Genomic DNA, 17,359 nt, shown 5'->3' on the forward strand with positions numbered 1-17,359 from the left:
TTACACCAGAAATTCTTGAGAGATATTCTAGTGTGTGACAACATTATGGATGGATCCCTACAGAGATAGACCTTTTAGTAAAGAGGAAGATCCTTGTAGTTTAACATTGAAACAGAAATCACCATCACCAAAAACCCACAGACTCCATGTAAATAATCACTACTTTTAGCATGTATAGAGCAGATATCTCCACCAGACTCCATGTAAATAATCACTAATTTAGCATGTATAGAGCAGCATATCGTCCCAGACTCCAGTAAAAATCATTACTTTTAGCTGTATAGAGCAGCATACCCCCACCGACTCCATGTAAATAATCACTACTTTTAGCGTGTATAGAGCAGCATATCTCCACCAGACTCATGTAAATAATCACTACTTTTAGCGTGTATAGAGCAGCATATCTCCACCAGACTCCATGTAAATAATCACTACTTTTAGCGTGTATAGAGCAGCAATCTCTACCAGACTCCATGTAAATAATCACTACTTTTAGCGTGTATAGGCAGCATATCTCACCAGAATCCATGTAAATAATCCATACTTTAGAGTGTATAGAGCAGCATATCTCCACATACTCCATGTAAATAATCACTACTTTTAGCGTGTATAGAGCAGCATATCTCCACCAGACTCCATGTAAATAATCACCTTTTAGCGGTATAGAGCAGCATACTCCACCAGACTCCATGTAAATAATCACTACTTAGTAGCGTTATTGAGCACATATCTCAACAAGACTCCATGTAATAATCACTACTTTAGCGTGTATAGAGCAGCATATCTCCACCAGACTCCATGTAATAATCTACTACTTTAGCATGTATAGAGCAGCATTCTCATATGAAGTATGTTTTACGATGATGAAATCACTCATTATTTACATGGAGTCTGGCTCTTTCATTGATTTTCTGGGTTTGCCAGCTGTGCCACACTCACCTTCACATGAGCTTTGGACTGGATCTTGAACCTCTGCTTGAAGGCGTTTATCATGGCCGTGTTGAAATAGGAAGGTTGTGTCATGGGCAGGGTCATGACTTTGTTCACCACGTCCGCCCTGTAGCCCTCAAAGTTTGTGTCGTACAAGGTACGCCCATCTCTATCTACCACTAGGAAGGCGATGTTGGGCTTGATGGGGGCGGGGCCGACACAGCACAGGCCTTCTAATGAGGAAATGTACTTGAGGATCTTTGGCAGGAAGTTCTGCAGCTTGGCCTGGCCGCTGACCAGAAGCTCACCAGGGGCTCCGGTCCTTTGAGAAATATCGAATCCTATGGCGATATCAATGGTGCAGTCTTTCGGGGGTGGCGGCGGCGTGGGGGGTCGTGGGGATGATGTCGGCTGGAGTGGAGGAGGGTTTGGGTCATCGCACATGACGTCGACCACCTTTTGCTTGATGTTGTGCAAGACATCGTAGTTGCGCACGGTGAACAGCCTCTCGGGGGTGCCGGCGATCTGCAGGAGCTGCAGGTCGTGGACGTCTCCAACGCCGATGGCAAACACCTCGATGTTCATGTCCCTGAGAACGTCAGCCGGGTCCTCCACGTCATCATGAGAGTCCCCATCTGTTATCAGGACCAGGTTTTTGGGGACCTGGTCTCGGCTGCCCTTGGACTTGTCGAAGTAATCCTTAATGTGGTCCAAGGCTCTGCCTAAGTACGTGTCTCCCCCTGTGTATTGGCCTTAAGGATTTCGGTTTGTAAATCCTTCTTATTGAAGTACTCGTTGAGGTAGAACTCATCGTTAGGCGTGGTGCTGAACTGGCAGAGTCCAAAATGCACAAACTCTTCACCCACTTCGAAGCTGTCGACTAGGTTTGTCGTGAAGTTTTTCATGATGTTGTGTTTGGTTTCGTCGATGCTGCTAGAACGATCCAGTAGGAAGACGACATCGCCAATCTGGCAAGCTGCCAAAAAGAAAGAAAAGAGAAAGGCCTTTGTCTGTATTACTAATTCACAAGAGTTAATAAGTCCAGTCTAGTCTAGTCTAAAACAAGGGTTAACCCTGGTGTTGTCTTCATTTTCGGGACCTTTTCGTGTCCCTCGGGTCAAATTGCCCCGGGACTTATTTGTGGTTTTAGGAACAATTCTGAAATAAATTTGTCATTCATAATCTATAAACAAATATTGTCTTTATCTCAATTTCAGACAGCTGAGATAACATATATGTTTAGGGAATGCATCAGTCTCTACTAGCACACTATTAAAAATGGAAGTGGTTTTTTTGTCATAAGGTTATAATTGTGGGAATGTTGTTCCACAGCATTTAAACTATTGTTAATCGGTTATTTATATCTTCTTTCTTATTACGCCGTAGGTTTTTTGGCTCTCTCTAACATCTGCATACTTTCAGTTATTTAAACCGTTCAACTTTTACAATCTTCAGCTCTTTCAGCAGATGATGGGACTTCTTCTACTACTTTTCTACTATTTATACTTTTTCAAATATTAAGCTTTTAAACAATTTTTTTTTTAAACATTAAAGTCAATGAGAGCAAGCTTCAAATCCTTTAAATCTTCTTCTGCTACCAAAATTGTCAGCGCCTTCATACTTTCACCTACAGACGTGGTTCAAGCTTTAAAACTTTTACCAACTATTCAGCTATCCGTCTTGTGCTTTTCAGATTGATATGTTTTACAGTGTTTGTGAAAAAGCTGTTTAAGTATAGTGTAAATTGTATGATTTTTCTGCATTTACTAATGCATTAAATTGGTGGCAAAGTGGTTGTGACACATGACCTTCATGTGGGAGACCCGGGTTCAATTCCCACAGCGATGTATTCCCAATCAACCCTTAACAAGCGTTATGTTTTCTTTTTATTAATCTGTACATTTTTGTTGTCCATATCTTCTGCAGACTTTCAGTTATTAAAACCATTCAACTTTTAAAATCTAGCTCTAGCTCCTTATGGTGCAGTGGTGTTATTAAACTTAATTAAAACCATTCCTACCTTTCAACTATTTTTTACTACTTAAGCTTCTTCTTGCTGATTTAAGCTATTCAACCAGGTTAGCTTTAGCAAATCAGCTGTGTAGCATTTTCAACTATTCTCACCAATTCAACATCTTCTTACTGATTTTAGCTATTTCTCCAGTTTAGCTTTAGCATTAATGTATTTTTTTTAATTTTTCCACCTTTTTTACATTAGTATTGTTCAACTTAATTAAAACCATTCCTACTTTTTCAACAATTTTTTACTACTTATGCTTCTTAGTAATTTAAGCTATTCATACAGTTTAGCTTTAGCAATTCAGCTGTTCAGCATTTTTCAACAATTCTCACCACTTCAACATCTTCTTACTGATTTAAGCCATTTCTCCAGTTTAGCTTTAGCAATTATATATTTTTTTTAATTTTTCAACGTTTTTTACATTAGTGTTGTTCAACTTAATTAATACAATTCCTACTTTTTCAACTATTTTTTACTACTTAAGCTTCTTTTTGCTGATTTAAGCTATTCAACCAGTTTAGCTTTAGCAAATCAGCTATTCAGCATTTTCAACTATTCTCACCACTCCAACATCTTCTTACTGATTTAAGCTATTTCTCCAGTTTAGCTTTAGCATTTATATATTTTTTTAATTTTTCCACCTTTTTTACAAGTATGTGTTTAATTATTAAAACCATTCCTACTTTTTCAAAAAAAATTTAGTACTTAAGCTTCTTCTTAGTTATTTAAGCTATTCATACAGTTTAGCTTTAGCAATTCAGCTGTTCAGCATTTTTCAACAATTCTCACCACTTCAACATCTTCTTACTGATTTAAGCTATTTCTCCAGTTTAGCTTTAGCATTTCGAATTTTTTCCACATCTTTTTTTTTTACATTAGTGTTGTTCAACTTAATTAAAACCATTCCTACTTTTTCAACTATTTTTTACTACTTAAGCTTCTTCTTACTGATTTAAGCTATTCATACAGTTTAGCTTTAGCAATTCAGCTGTTCAGCATTTTTCAACAATTCTCACCACTTCAACATCTTCTTACTGATTTAAGCTATTTCTCCAGTTTAGCTTTAGCATTTCAAATTTTAAAAACATCTTTTTTTACATTAGTGGTGTTAATCAACTTAATTACAACCATTATACAACTATTCTTACAACTTTTACGCTTACGATTTAAGCTATTCAACCAGGTTACCTTTAGCAATTCAGCTATTCAGCATTCCCACGCATTTTCTGCAGGAAATGCATTTTCTAGTTCATGTTAAAAATCCACTATGGAAAAACATAAGTGTCATATCCAGAATAATGTTCTGAACTGAGTCAAGAATACATCTTTATCATGTTGAATTCAGGTAGAAAAAAAGTGTAACTTGTAACATTGTTCTTCTTGTAAAAATGTGAATTGGGTCAATTTGACTCGAATACCAAACAATGGTTAAAGCCGTTGGATGGACACTTTCCCCAGATTTATTCACATGAGTGTTTTCACCGAACTTCAGATAATTTGACTGACACGTGGATGGAAACGTGTCGGTGAAGAGTCGGTGTGCCGTTACTCTTACCTGGCTTTGTGGAGTTGCAGAGGACAGAAGACATTTTTCTATACAGAGTTTCCAGAGCCTTAAAATTGTCCACAAAGAAAACTTTGGATGTGTCTCCCCCGGCCATAGTCTCCAGCTGATCAATTTTCGCCTCTTTGACTCCGACGCTGATGACGGTGATCCCGTTGGCTCGCAGCGCGTCGGAGTGCTCCTTTAAGATGTACGGGTTGGTGGCGGCCCGTCGGTGATCACCATGAGAATCTGAGGGACATTCGATGCTTTACGGCCCCCGTGTGCAACGTCGAAGTACTCCAAAGAGAACTGCAAGGCCTCGCCCGTGTGGGTGTCTCCTTCTTTCGGCTTCTGCTTCGGTATCGCTTCCAGAACTTTTCGTTTGGTGTCGTAGTCACGCAAGGAAAAGTGAGACTGGGGCTCATCGGAGTAGGAAATGAGCCCAAAACGAGTCATGTCCTTGCCAACTGTGGTTTGTTTCACTATTGTCTCCATGAAGATCCGCATGCTTTCATACTCGGTTCCATCGATGCTTGTGGAGCTGTCCACCAGGAAAATAATGTCGGCGGTTTTAATTGTACAATCTGGGTGAAAGAAAACAGAAAGAGCATAAAGTCAGTAACTTCAAAGATTGTTCAAAGGTCCCATGGCATGAAAATGTCACTTTATGACGTTTTATAACGTTTCTATGAATTCACCCCCCCCCCCCCAGCCTGCCTTTGGCCCCCCAGAGGCTAGAAACTTCAGAGACCTCAGATCCAGTATTAGGGACCACTAAGGTCTATATAAAGAGACTTCAGATCCAGTATTAGGGACCACTAAGGTCTATGTAAAAGAGACTTCAGATGCAGTATTAGGGGACCACTATGGTCTATATAAAGAGACTTCAGATACAGTATTAGGGACCACTAAGGTCTATATAAAACAGACTTCAGATTGGAGGGAATCATGTTATTGTGGGGAATTAAATAGAACACTGATATAGGAAAACAGGACAACATGAGGGTTAAAGTGCAGAAACTTATATTAAATTAAGCTAATGGCTCAATGCGTTCCCAAACACTGGTTACTCTAAAGTATTTTGGGGGTATTTCTGCTCTTACTTTGCTGGCAGAGCTCCAGAGACACCTGGCTCTCCAAGTCCTTCAGCGCATCAAAGTCTTTCTTAGAATACACCCTGTCTGGGGAGCCGCTGATGTCCAACAGCTGGGTGGTGTTGGCCTCCCCCACCCCGATGGCGTACACCACCACTCCCTTTTTCCTCAGGGCCTCAGCGGGGCCCAGGACCTCGTCTTTGGCCTCGCCGTCTGTTATCACGATCAGCCTCTGACTGACGTCCGGACGCCCCCCGTTGTTCACATCGAAATACTGTGACACCTGGAATGGGAAAATTACATTAAAGCATGATTTCATATGTCCTACTATAATATGGACTTATTAGAAAGGGACAATTTGTCTAAGTCTAGTCTAGTCTAGTCTTGTCTAAGTCTTGTCTAAGTCTAGTCAAGGTTTAGTCTAAGTCTTGTCTATTCTAAGTCTAGTCTTGTCTAAGTCTTGTCTATTCTAAGTGTGGTCAAGTCTAAGTCTAGACTTAGTCTAAGTCTAGTCTAGTCTAAGTCTAAGGGAATGATTATCTACCTGAGTGAGGGCCTTCCCTGTGAGGGTGCCCTGGTCCAGCTGCTTCATACCATCGATGGAGGTGAGGATCTCATCTCTGCCGTAGTATCGGCCGAGGGGAAACTCCAGCCGGTTGTCACTGCTGAACTGCATGAGACCGACGTGCACCTTACTCTGCTCGATGGCCGGCTTGCTGATGACACTTTTCATGAACTCTTTCATTTTCTTGAAGTCCTCCTTAGAGATGCTCTCGGAGCCGTCCACTAAGAAAAATATGTCTCCCTGTACATCTCTGCAAACTGGAACCAGAACACAGACACGTCAACGTGGTGCAAGACGTCGCTCGGACCGCTACAGGAAATCATTCCTTCCACAGGCAATACAACTCTTTAACACGTCATCACTGGGTGCTGATAGGACTCTGAGACACCACAATAATTATGATAATTACAATTATAATAATAATAACAAGACTCTGAGGCATCACAATCCTGCACTAATGCAACCCGCACAATAGCTTCATCTACATATTCATCATTACTAGTTAAGCAGTTGCACATTTTTGTATTGTCAACTTGTATATATTCAAATAATTTTAGGTACCACCTAGAACTAGAAAAGGTACCTGTTGGCTGGTACCACCTAGTACTAGAAAAAGTACCTGTTGGCAGGTACCACCTAGTACTAGAAAAAGAACCTGTTGGCAGGTACCACCTAGTACTAGAAAAAGAACCTGTTGCCAGGTACCACCTAGTACTAGAAAAAGCACCTGTTGCCAGGTACCACCTAGTACTAGAAAAAGTACCTGTTGGCTGGTACCACCTAGTACTAGAAAAAGTACCTGTTGGCTGGTCTACGGGACTTTTTATCATCATGGAAAACCAAAGAAGGCGAGTAGAGCAGGTACCACGTGATGGAAGAATATGTATTTTAAAGTCCGGTGTAGTTCCCCTTTACTTACCGTCTTCAGAACAGATTTCTTCGATGATGTCGTTGTTGATAGATTTCAAGGCATCAAAATTATTGACCTGGATAGTCCTCTTGGTGTCGCCCGCGATATCTACCAGCTCTGATTGGTTGTAGTCTTTAACCCCGATGGCGAAGATGGTGACCCCCTGCAGCCTCAGCTCTTCGGCTGGAGCCTTGACGTCGTCAGTGGACTCCCCATCTGTGATGACGATCAGGTACTCTGGGACTTTGTGACCACGGGTTTGCTTCGCTCTCCTAAAGTGCTGGCCCATGGATTTTAGGGCTTTTCCTGTCTCTGTCCCACCGCCTTGATGTACAATATTCTTCACGCGTGTCTCCATTTTATCAACATCTGAGGAGGCCGTCAGGTCAAATTGCAAAGATGGATCATCAGCATATTTCACGAGCCCGACGCGGACGTGGTCCGGCCCGATGTTGAAGGTACGAAAAAACTTGATGATGAAGTTCCTCATGTCTTCAAAGTCTTGGTTCCCAATGCTTCCCGAGTCGTCCATCAGGAAGAAGATGTCCGCTTCATCCTTTTGTACACATGCTGGAGAAGAAAAGCCAAAAGGAAAAAGGAAAGTCAAAGAGAGGAGGGTCAGAAAATGTCCTCTGCTGGACAGACTATGCAATGCCCATAACATGGTTGACCGGTCCGTTTTTATTCTTTAAATATTCATTTATCAGAACCGTTTATTTGTCATTAATACGCCAATAAATCTCGTTGAAAAGTCATAGCACACCATTCCCGATCATTACACACGTTTTGATGTATTGTGTGTGCGCGTGTTGGCAACGCTTCGTGACTAGTAGTGGATCTAAAATCTGGTGGAAGATGAAGAAAAACTAGAAAATGCATTTCCTGTAGAAATGCGCGGCAATGTTGAATAGCTGAATTGCTAAAGCTAACCTGGTTGAATGGCTTAAATCAGTAAAATTTGTAGAAAAAATTAAAAACGCTAAAGCTAAACTGGATAAATAGCTTAAATCAGTAAAAGTTGTAGAAAAAATAAAAACGCTAAAGCTAACCTGGTTGAATAGCTTAAATCAGTAAAAGTTGTAGAAAAAATTAAAAATGCTAAAGCTAAACTGGATAAATAGCTTAAATCAGTCAAAGTTGTAGAAAAAATAAAAACACTAAAGCTAAACTGGTTGAATATCTTAAATCAGTAAAAGTTATAGAAAAATAACTTCTTTTTTTTGGTCATTAATGCGACCCGTTACCGGATAAGCGGATGAAGATGGAGGATTAATGCCGATACAGATAGATCGGGAAATGCTTAATATCGGCCGATATATCGGTCGGGAGGTAATTTAAATATTGATAATTCTGTGTCTATGGAAATATCAATGTTCACATAACAAAAGAAGACTATGAAAACCAGTGGGTCAAACCTTTTTTGGCCTCGGAGTCCCTCACGCTGACTCTGACGGCTTGATGGATGATGTTTTCGCAGACGACTTTCTGCAGGCTGTGCGTCAGCGCCCTCAGCTCGGTGAAACTGTCCACCTTGAAGACATGCCTATCGACGGGGTGAGACGCCATCTGCTCCAGTTCTTCCTTGTTGGCGTTGCCGATCCCTACAGCGTACACGTTGACGTCCTCCCGACGGAGACTGGCTGCTGCGTCAAGCACGCCGTCCTGGGATTCCCCGTCGGTGATCACCACCGCCACCTGCTGGACGCCCTTCCTTCTCCTGCTGCCCGACTCCTCAATGAAGATGTAGTCCCGCGTGAAGTTCAGGGCAGCTCCGGTGTTCGTCCCCCCTTCAGTGTAAGGCAGCCGGCTGATGAACTGCAGGATTTCGTCCCTGTTATCGAACGTGTTGAGGTAGACCTGGGCTTTGGGCTCCTCGTTGTACGTAACGATGCCTACTTGGACTTTATTCGGCCTTACGTCCAGGCTGCCCACAAGGGAGTGCAGGAACGAGCGCACCAGCTGGAAGTTCTCCGCTCCAATGCTTCCCGACTCGTCAACAATGAACACAATGTCTGCAATGTTGGCTCCTTTGCAATCTGGGAAAATGAGTGCAATAAGTTAATTTTAAACAAATTTAACGTAAAATGTACAGTAACTTACTGGCAATAATTGGCAAGTTACTGTGAATTCTTTTTACTTTCCTACTGTATATTCTATATTAGCCGTCATCCATAATCTGGACTGTGGTCATAACATCTACATCTTCTAACTTATTCCCTGTTACATAGTGTTCTTACAGTGTGGTTGGGTGGCTGAGAGCCCAAAGGAATGATGGATGAGGATTCTCACCTTCAGTAATGTCGTCCTTTATCTCAGTCACGATGGATTCCTTCAGGATCAGTACTTTGGGAGAATCGAACGCGTACCCAGAGCTGGCGAATCGATACAGGGCATCCAGACTTGCACCTGCACTCATCCCAACAACGGTAACCCCTGCTGATTTGATCTTCCGAGCATCCTGATACACAAGATCGTCTGAGTCTCTTCCACTCACGACCACCAGGAACTGCCGGGCGCCCAGGTGCGCACGCCCCCCCGCCTCTTTGGTAAAGAAGCGAGTGTTGGCGTTCTGCAGGGCCCGGCCCAGGTTACGGGGCCGGTTGGGTTGCGGGCGCAGGCGGAAACCTTTGACAGCAGCCTGGAGCTCTTGTTTAGTTTGATGAGCATTGAGAAGGAACTGAACCTGCGTATCTTCACCGTACTGCGCCATCCCGATACGGTAGGTGGACGCTCCGGGGTTAATCTGATTGATCAGTTTCAAAAGGTCGTTTCTAAAAAGCGTGAACTGGGCTGGAGCGATGTTGCTGTCCACCAGGAAGAAAACATCTGCAAACCTTTCTGCCAAAGCTGCAAGAAGAAGACAAACATCATTATTATTACATTAATATACAGTTTAATAGAGTCACGACTCCTCTCAAAGTTATAGCTAGTTCGTAATAGTTGAGGAGGGGTCAAATATTTTTATATTTGATATTTGTATAGTATATATTTTTAGCCATTTCATTTCGTTACTGTGCAATATTTATTTATTATTTAGTACTTAACTACTTTTTACACAATGTGTATACAAAGCTAGTTTATGTATGTATATAGTTGATCTCAGGACTGTGCCGAAGGTCCCCCCTCTCTTTTTTTTCCTTCTACTTCTGCACCACTTACATTTTATATTTACATATTTGATGTTGACACTGTAAAGGTTTTGCTTCAGTCTCGATGCACAGGTCTGCACTTGTGTGTAATGACAATAAAGACTTTCTATTCTAGTTCAGTGTGCCGATTGCTGCAATTGCAATTATTATTCTGTATGTTTTTTGGCTCTCTCTAACTTCTGCATACTTTCAGCTATTTAAACCGTTCAACTTTTACAATCTTCAGCTCTTTCAGCAGATGATGGGACTTCTTCAGCTATTTTTCTGTTATTTATACTTTTTCAAATATTAAGCAATTATTAAACATTTTATTTTAACATTAACGTCAATGAGAGCAAACTTCAAATCAAAACGTAGGGTTTCTTGTCTAGTTTCAGCCAAGCTTTCAAAGGACCAGAGTTCAGGATCTTCCTCCATCCACGGCCATGTTAAACATCGTCCACATTTCTGAGCAGAACGCAGAGCGAACCACTTTTTAAATCGCTGATACACCCACATTTCTAAGTTTATCCACATGCATTTTATATCAATATGTTCACAAAGGCCTTCTGGTGCTCATGTGGAGGTTATTCTATTGATATCTCGTATCCTTTTGGTGATATGATCATTTGTTTGAGAGCTTGTTCAGTGTCTGAGGAGCTGCGGTTTCCCACAGGTGAAGGGTACAAACAGCTGCATCGTTAACTGATTACAGATCAAAGAGATGACATCACAGAGATGAAAGGCTTCCTAGCTGTGTTTACAAACATGGCCACCGTTCGTATCCATTTGCAACCATTTCAGTCTCTGTTAATTGCTTTGCTGTTGAGCTTTGTGTCCCTGTGTGTTTGTGTGTGTGTCTGTGTGTGTACGCACAGACAGACAGACAGACAGACACACACACACACACACACACACACACACACAGATACATTTTGTTTTAAATTTTAATTTTAACCCCGTTATGATTATTTATTATTCAGTACGTTTTTCGGTTGTCCGTGTCTTCTGCAGACTTTCAGTTATTGAAACCATTCAACTTTTAAAATCTAGCTCTAGCTCCTTATGGTGTAAAGGTGTTATTCAACTTAATTAAAACCATTCCTACTTTTTTCAACTATTCTTACTAATTAAGCTTCTACTTACTGATATAAGCTGTTCAACCAGGTTAGCTTTAGCAATTCAGCTATTCTATTAGTATTCTCACTACTTCAACATCTTCTTACTGATTTAAGCTATTTATCCAGTTTAGCTTTAGCGTTTTTAATTTTTTCTACAACTTTTACTGATTTAAGCTATTCAACCAGGTTAGCTTTAGCAATTCAGCTATTCAGCATTCCCACGCATTTTCTGCAGGAAATGCATTTTCTAGTTTTTCATCTTCCGCCAGATTTTTGATCCACTACTAGTCACGAAGCGTTGCCAACAAGCGCACACACAATACATCAAAACGTGTGTAATGATCGGGAATGGTGGGCTATGACTTTTCAACGAGATTTACTGTGCGGTTTTCAAGAAATCAACAAAAAATGGCGAAAAAGTTATCATTGACTTGAATGGGAAATGTTTGAGAAATCGCTCAACATCGCTCCAAACCCCCCCTCTTTGGGACCGTGCTGTGCCGCCATACTTTAACGTAGAAACATGATTAAAAGTTTACTCCGAAGATAAGACTTTGGCGTTTATTCGGTTGAATGGACGTTCAGATATCAAGCACGGTTTCTCCCAAATCCCAGTTTACGTATCGTCCCGTTTTCAGACTGTCTCAGATTTTCCAATGTGTGTGTATGTGGCGGAATGTTCAGAGCTAGAGTGGGGGACCGAGTGGGGGGGCTGTGGCACAGATCTCTGGAAGTTCACCAAACAAATGTCTCTCTCTCCTCCAGTTTTAACTCTTCAAACTTCATTATTGGTCAAAATGTAGGAAATCTTGTGCTGGTCGCAGACATGTAACTACGGAGTCCATCGGACTTAAATTGTTGGCTGTGATCAGACCAACTGCCGATAGAAACTATTAAAAGAAAATATCTGGATTCTTCACTGTGGAAATCACCATAGCAACAAGGAGAAGAGGTGTCATTGGTCAGCTAACATGATGTCACGGTGGGCCACACCCACCAGACTCCATGTAAAAAGTTATATCTCTGAAGGGTTAAGACACTTAACACTTTTACTATTTTTTTAGTTTTTTTTGCTATTTGGATGTGCCCAAAATAGCAGGCACACTGATAAAAATGTCTGCGTAATTTTCCAGTTGTTTTCTATTCTTGTGATATTAATATGCAGCTATATAACGAGTCCTGCCATCCGTCGCCTTACCTTCCTTTTGCTCCACCACAGAGCCACAAACCGTATCCAGCAGCTCATCCGTCCGCCTCTGCAGAGCCTGGTAGCTGTCGAATGAGTGCATGAAGCGATCTGGGGGGTAGTTGGCGATGGACTCCAGCTGCTCCCGGTTGGTGCCTCCCACCCCGACGCCAAACACCAGGACCCCGTCTTGCCTGAGCTTCCGGGCGGGTGCCTTCACGTTATCAGAGGACTCCTCATCCGTGATAACGACAGCGATCTGAGGCACCCGTTGATCAGCTCGGCTTCCCGCCTCCTTGGTGAAGAACTGCTTCTGGAGGAACTCGATGGCTTTGCCGGTCTCAGTGCCTCCTCCTCCGAGGAGCTGGATTCTCTCCACGGCGGCCAGCAGAGACCTCTTGTCGGAGTGGTCCTTCAGCAGGAACACGGGTTGGGGCTCATCGCTGTACTGGGCCAACCCGATCCGAACTTTGTTGGGCCCGATGTCGAGGGCTTTGATGAAGTTGCGGAGGAAAGACCGGACCTCCTGGAAGTTCCCAGGGCTGATGCTGGAGGAGCCGTCAACTAGGAAGACGATGTCGGCCACGTTGGCTTTTTCACAACCTGGAGGGGGGGACACCAAGGCTGAATTTTGGGAAAGAAACTTCAGATACAGTATTAGGGACCACTAAGGTCTATATAAAAGAGACTTCAGATACAGTATTAGGGACCACTAAGGTCTATATAAAAGAGACTTCAGATACAGTATTAGGGACCACTAAGGTCTATATAAAGAGACTTCAGATACAGTATTAGGGACCACTAAGGTCTATATAAAGAGACTTCAGATACAGTATTAGGGACCACTAAGGTCTATATAAAAAGAGACTTCAGATACAGTATTAGGGACCACTAAGGTCTATATAAAGAGACTTCAGATCCAGTATTAGGGGACCACTAAGGTCTATATAAAAGAGACTTCAGATACAGTATTAGGGACCACTAAGGTCTATATAAAAGAGACTTCAGATCCAGTATTAGGGGACCACTAAGGTCTATATAAAAGAGACTTCAGATACAGTATTAGGGACCACTAAGGTCTGTATAAAGAGACTTCAGATACAGTATTAGGGACCACTAAGGTCTATATAAAGAGACTTCAGATACAGTATTAGGGACCACTAAGGTCTATATAAAGAGACTTCAGATACAGTATTAGGGACCACTAAGGTCTATATAAAGAGACTTCACAAACAGTATTAGGGGACCACTAAGGTCTATATAAAGAGACTTCACATACAGTATTAGGGGACCACTAAGGTCTATATAAAGAGACTTCACATACAGTATTAGGGGACCACTAAGGTCTATATAAAGAGACTTCAGATACAGTATTAGGGGACCACTAAGGTCTATATAAAGAGACTTCAGATATAGTATTAGGGGACCACTAAGGTCTATATAAAGAGACTTCAGATACAGTATTAGGGGACCACTAAGGTCTATATAAAGAGACTTCAGATACAGTATTAGGGGACCACTAAGGTCTATATAAAGAGACTTCAGATATAGTATTAGGGGACCACTAAGGTCTATATAAAGAGACTTCAGATACAGTATTAGGGGACCACTAAGGTCTATATAAAGAGACTTCAGATACAGTATTAGGGACCACTAAGGTCTATATAAAGAGACTTCAGATACAGTATTAGGGACCACTAAGGTCTATATAAAGAGACTTCAGATACAGTATTAGGGACCACTAAGGTCTATATAAAGAGACTTCAGATACAGTATTAGGGACCACTAAGGTCTATATAAAAGAGACTTCAGATACAGTATTAGGGACCACTAAGGTCTATATAAAAGAGACTTCAGATACAGTATTAGGGACCACTAAGGTCTATATAAAGAGACTTCAGATCCAGTATTAGGGGACCACTAAGGTCTATATAAAAGAGACTTCAGATACAGTATTAGGGACCACTAAGGTCTATATAAAAGAGACTTCAGATACAGTATTAGGGGACCACTAAGGTCTATATAAAAGAGACTTCAGATACAGTATTAGGGACCACTAAGGTCTGTATAAAGAGACTTCAGATACAGTATTAGGGACCACTAAGGTCTATATAAAGAGACTTCAGATACAGTATTAGGGACCACTAAGGTCTATATAAAGAGACTTCAGATACAGTATTAGGGACCACTAAGGTCTATATAAAGAGACTTCAGATACAGTATTAGGGACCACTAAGGTCTATATAAAGAGACTTCAGATACAGTATTAGGGGACCACTAAGGTCTATATAAAGAGACCTCAGATACATATTGGGGACCACTAAGGTCTATATAAAGAGACTTCAGATACAGTATTAGGGACCACTAAGGTCTATATAAGAGACTTCAGATACAGTATTAGGGACCATAAGGTCTATATAAAGAGACTTCAGATACAGTATTAGGGACCACTAAGGTCTATATAAAGAGACTTCAGATACAGTATTAGGGACCACTAAGGTCTATAAAAGAGACTTCAGATACAGTATTAGGGACCACTAAGGTCTATATAAAGAGACTTCAGATCCAGTATTAGGGGACCACTAAGGTCTATATAAAAGAGACTTCAGATACAGTATTAGGGACCACTAAGGTCTATATAAAGAGACTTCAGATACAGTATTAGGGGACCACTAAGGTCTATATAAAGAGACTTCAGATACAGTATAGGGACACTAAGGTCTGTATAAAGAGACTTCAGATACAGTATTAGGGACCACTAAGGTTACATAAAGAGACTTCAGATACAGTATTAGGGACCACTAAGGTCTATATAAAGAGACTTCAGATACAGTATTAGGGACCACTAAGGTCTATATAAAGAGACTTCAGATACAGTATTAGGGACCACTAAGGTCTATATAAAGAGACTTCAGATACAGTATTAGGGGACCACTAAGGTCTATATAAAGAGACCTCAGATACAGTATTAGGGACCACTAAGGTCTATATAAAGAGACTTCAGATACAGTATTAGGGACCACTAAGGTCTATATAAAGAGACTTCAGATACAGTATTAGGGACCACTAAGGTCTATATAAAGAGACTTCACAAACAGTTTTAGGGGACCACTAAGGTCTATATAAAGAGACTTCAGATACAGTATTAGGGGACCACTAAGGTCTATATAAAGAGACTTCACATACAGTATTAGGGGACCACTAAGGTCTATATAAAGAGACTTCAGATACAGTATTAGGGGACCACTAAGGTCTATATAAAGAGACTTCAGATATAGTATTAGGGGACCCTAAGGTCTATATAAAGAGACTTCAGATACAGTATTAGGGGACCACTAAGGTCTATATAAAGAGACTTCAGATACAGTATTAGGGACCACTAAGGTCTATATAAAGAGACTTCAGATACAGTATTAGGGGACACTAAGGTCTATATAAGAGACCTCGATACAGTATTAGGGACCACTAAGGTCTATATAAAGAGACTTCAGATACAGTATTAGGGACCACTAAGGTCTATATAAAGAGACTTCAGATACAGTATTAGGGACCACTAAGGTCTATATAAAGAGACTTCACAAACAGTTTTAGGGGACCACTAAGGTCTATATAAAGAGACTTCAGATACAGTATTGGGGACCACTAAGGTCTATATAAAGAGACTTCACATACAGTATTAGGGGACCACTAAGGTCTATATAAAGAGACTTCAGATACGTATTAGGGGACCACTAAGGTCTATATAAAGAGACTTCAGATATAGTATTAGGGGACCACTAAGGTCTATATAAAGAGACTTCAGATACAGTATTAGGGGACCACTAAGGTCTATATAAAGAGAGCTTCAGATACAGTATTAGGGGACCACTAAGGTCTATATAAAGAGACTTCAGATACAGTATTAGGGGACCACTAAGGTCTATATAAAGAGACTTCAGATACAGTATTAGGGACCACTAAGGTCTATATAAGAGACTTCAGATACAGTATTAGGGACCACTAGGTCTATATAAAGAGACTTCAGATACAGTATTAGGGGACCACTAAGGTCTATATAAAGAGACTTCAGATACAGTATAGGGACCACTAAGGTCTATATAAAGAGACTTCAGATACAGTATTAGGGGACTTGTATAAAATAATCCAAAAAGCACTATGTCATGGAACCTTTAAAAGTAGAACTCGGGGGTCTTTCAAAACTAAACCATGAATCCCCAACATATACTGCGTTTGAAACCCAACTTTACGCGGCCCCCACCTTTATTCTGAGCAGCGATGCCAGAGAAACACGCCGCTACGATGAAGCTGAGGACCAGACTGGTTCTTCCCATCGTGCTGCGACGGCTCGAGACCTTCTCCCGTCCTACAACACAGAGACAACAGGAGTTAGAGCACAGGTCAGTGTCCTGAGCTGGATTTTCACATTACATGTCATTTAGTTGACGCTTTTATCCAAAGCAACTTAAAATTGCTACATGTGTCAGAGGTTGCACACCTGTGGAGCGACTAGGGGTTAAGTGCCTTGCTCAGGGTTCAATGGTTGATGTATGGCAGTGGGAATCGAACCCTGATCCCCCACACCAAAGGCGTGGGTCATATCCACTGCACCATCACCAACTGCAAACTCTGCACACTGAGTTATTTCAGAAGAGGATATTAAAGAGACAGGCGCTAGAACCAGGGGCCATTCTAGGACCAGACCTTTAGGGGGGCGTAGTCCCTGATGAGGCTGAGCCCCCCTAAATGTTACCTCCCCCCCCACCCCCTGCTAAATCAGCAATTTCACTGGATAACAATGAATAGATTGTAGTATTATTATAACAGATGATGAATGCAAATATTGAACATGAAAAAACTAG

General features: G+C 41.3%; 1 protein-coding gene across 1 annotated transcript; it reads right to left on the reverse strand.

The window, feature by feature from the left end:
• Positions 1–898: 898 nt before the first annotated feature.
• On the reverse strand, positions 899–16,863 carry LOC116679334 (collagen alpha-6(VI) chain-like; the record flags this gene model as incomplete). Its single annotated transcript, XM_032509001.1, is given in 11 exon segments — positions 899–1,676; positions 1,679–1,906; positions 4,506–4,721; positions 4,724–5,080; positions 5,600–5,873; positions 6,135–6,412; positions 7,075–7,635; positions 8,481–9,101; positions 9,355–9,912; positions 12,513–13,103; positions 16,759–16,863. Coding segments are annotated over 11 exon segments (4,533 nt in total). The 3' UTR covers positions 899–900.
• Positions 16,864–17,359: the final 496 nt, after the last annotated feature.

This window comes from Etheostoma spectabile, unplaced genomic scaffold, assembly GCF_008692095.1.
Source record: "Etheostoma spectabile isolate EspeVRDwgs_2016 unplaced genomic scaffold, UIUC_Espe_1.0 scaffold00010590, whole genome shotgun sequence".
Taxonomy (NCBI): Eukaryota; Metazoa; Chordata; class Actinopteri; order Perciformes; family Percidae; genus Etheostoma; species Etheostoma spectabile.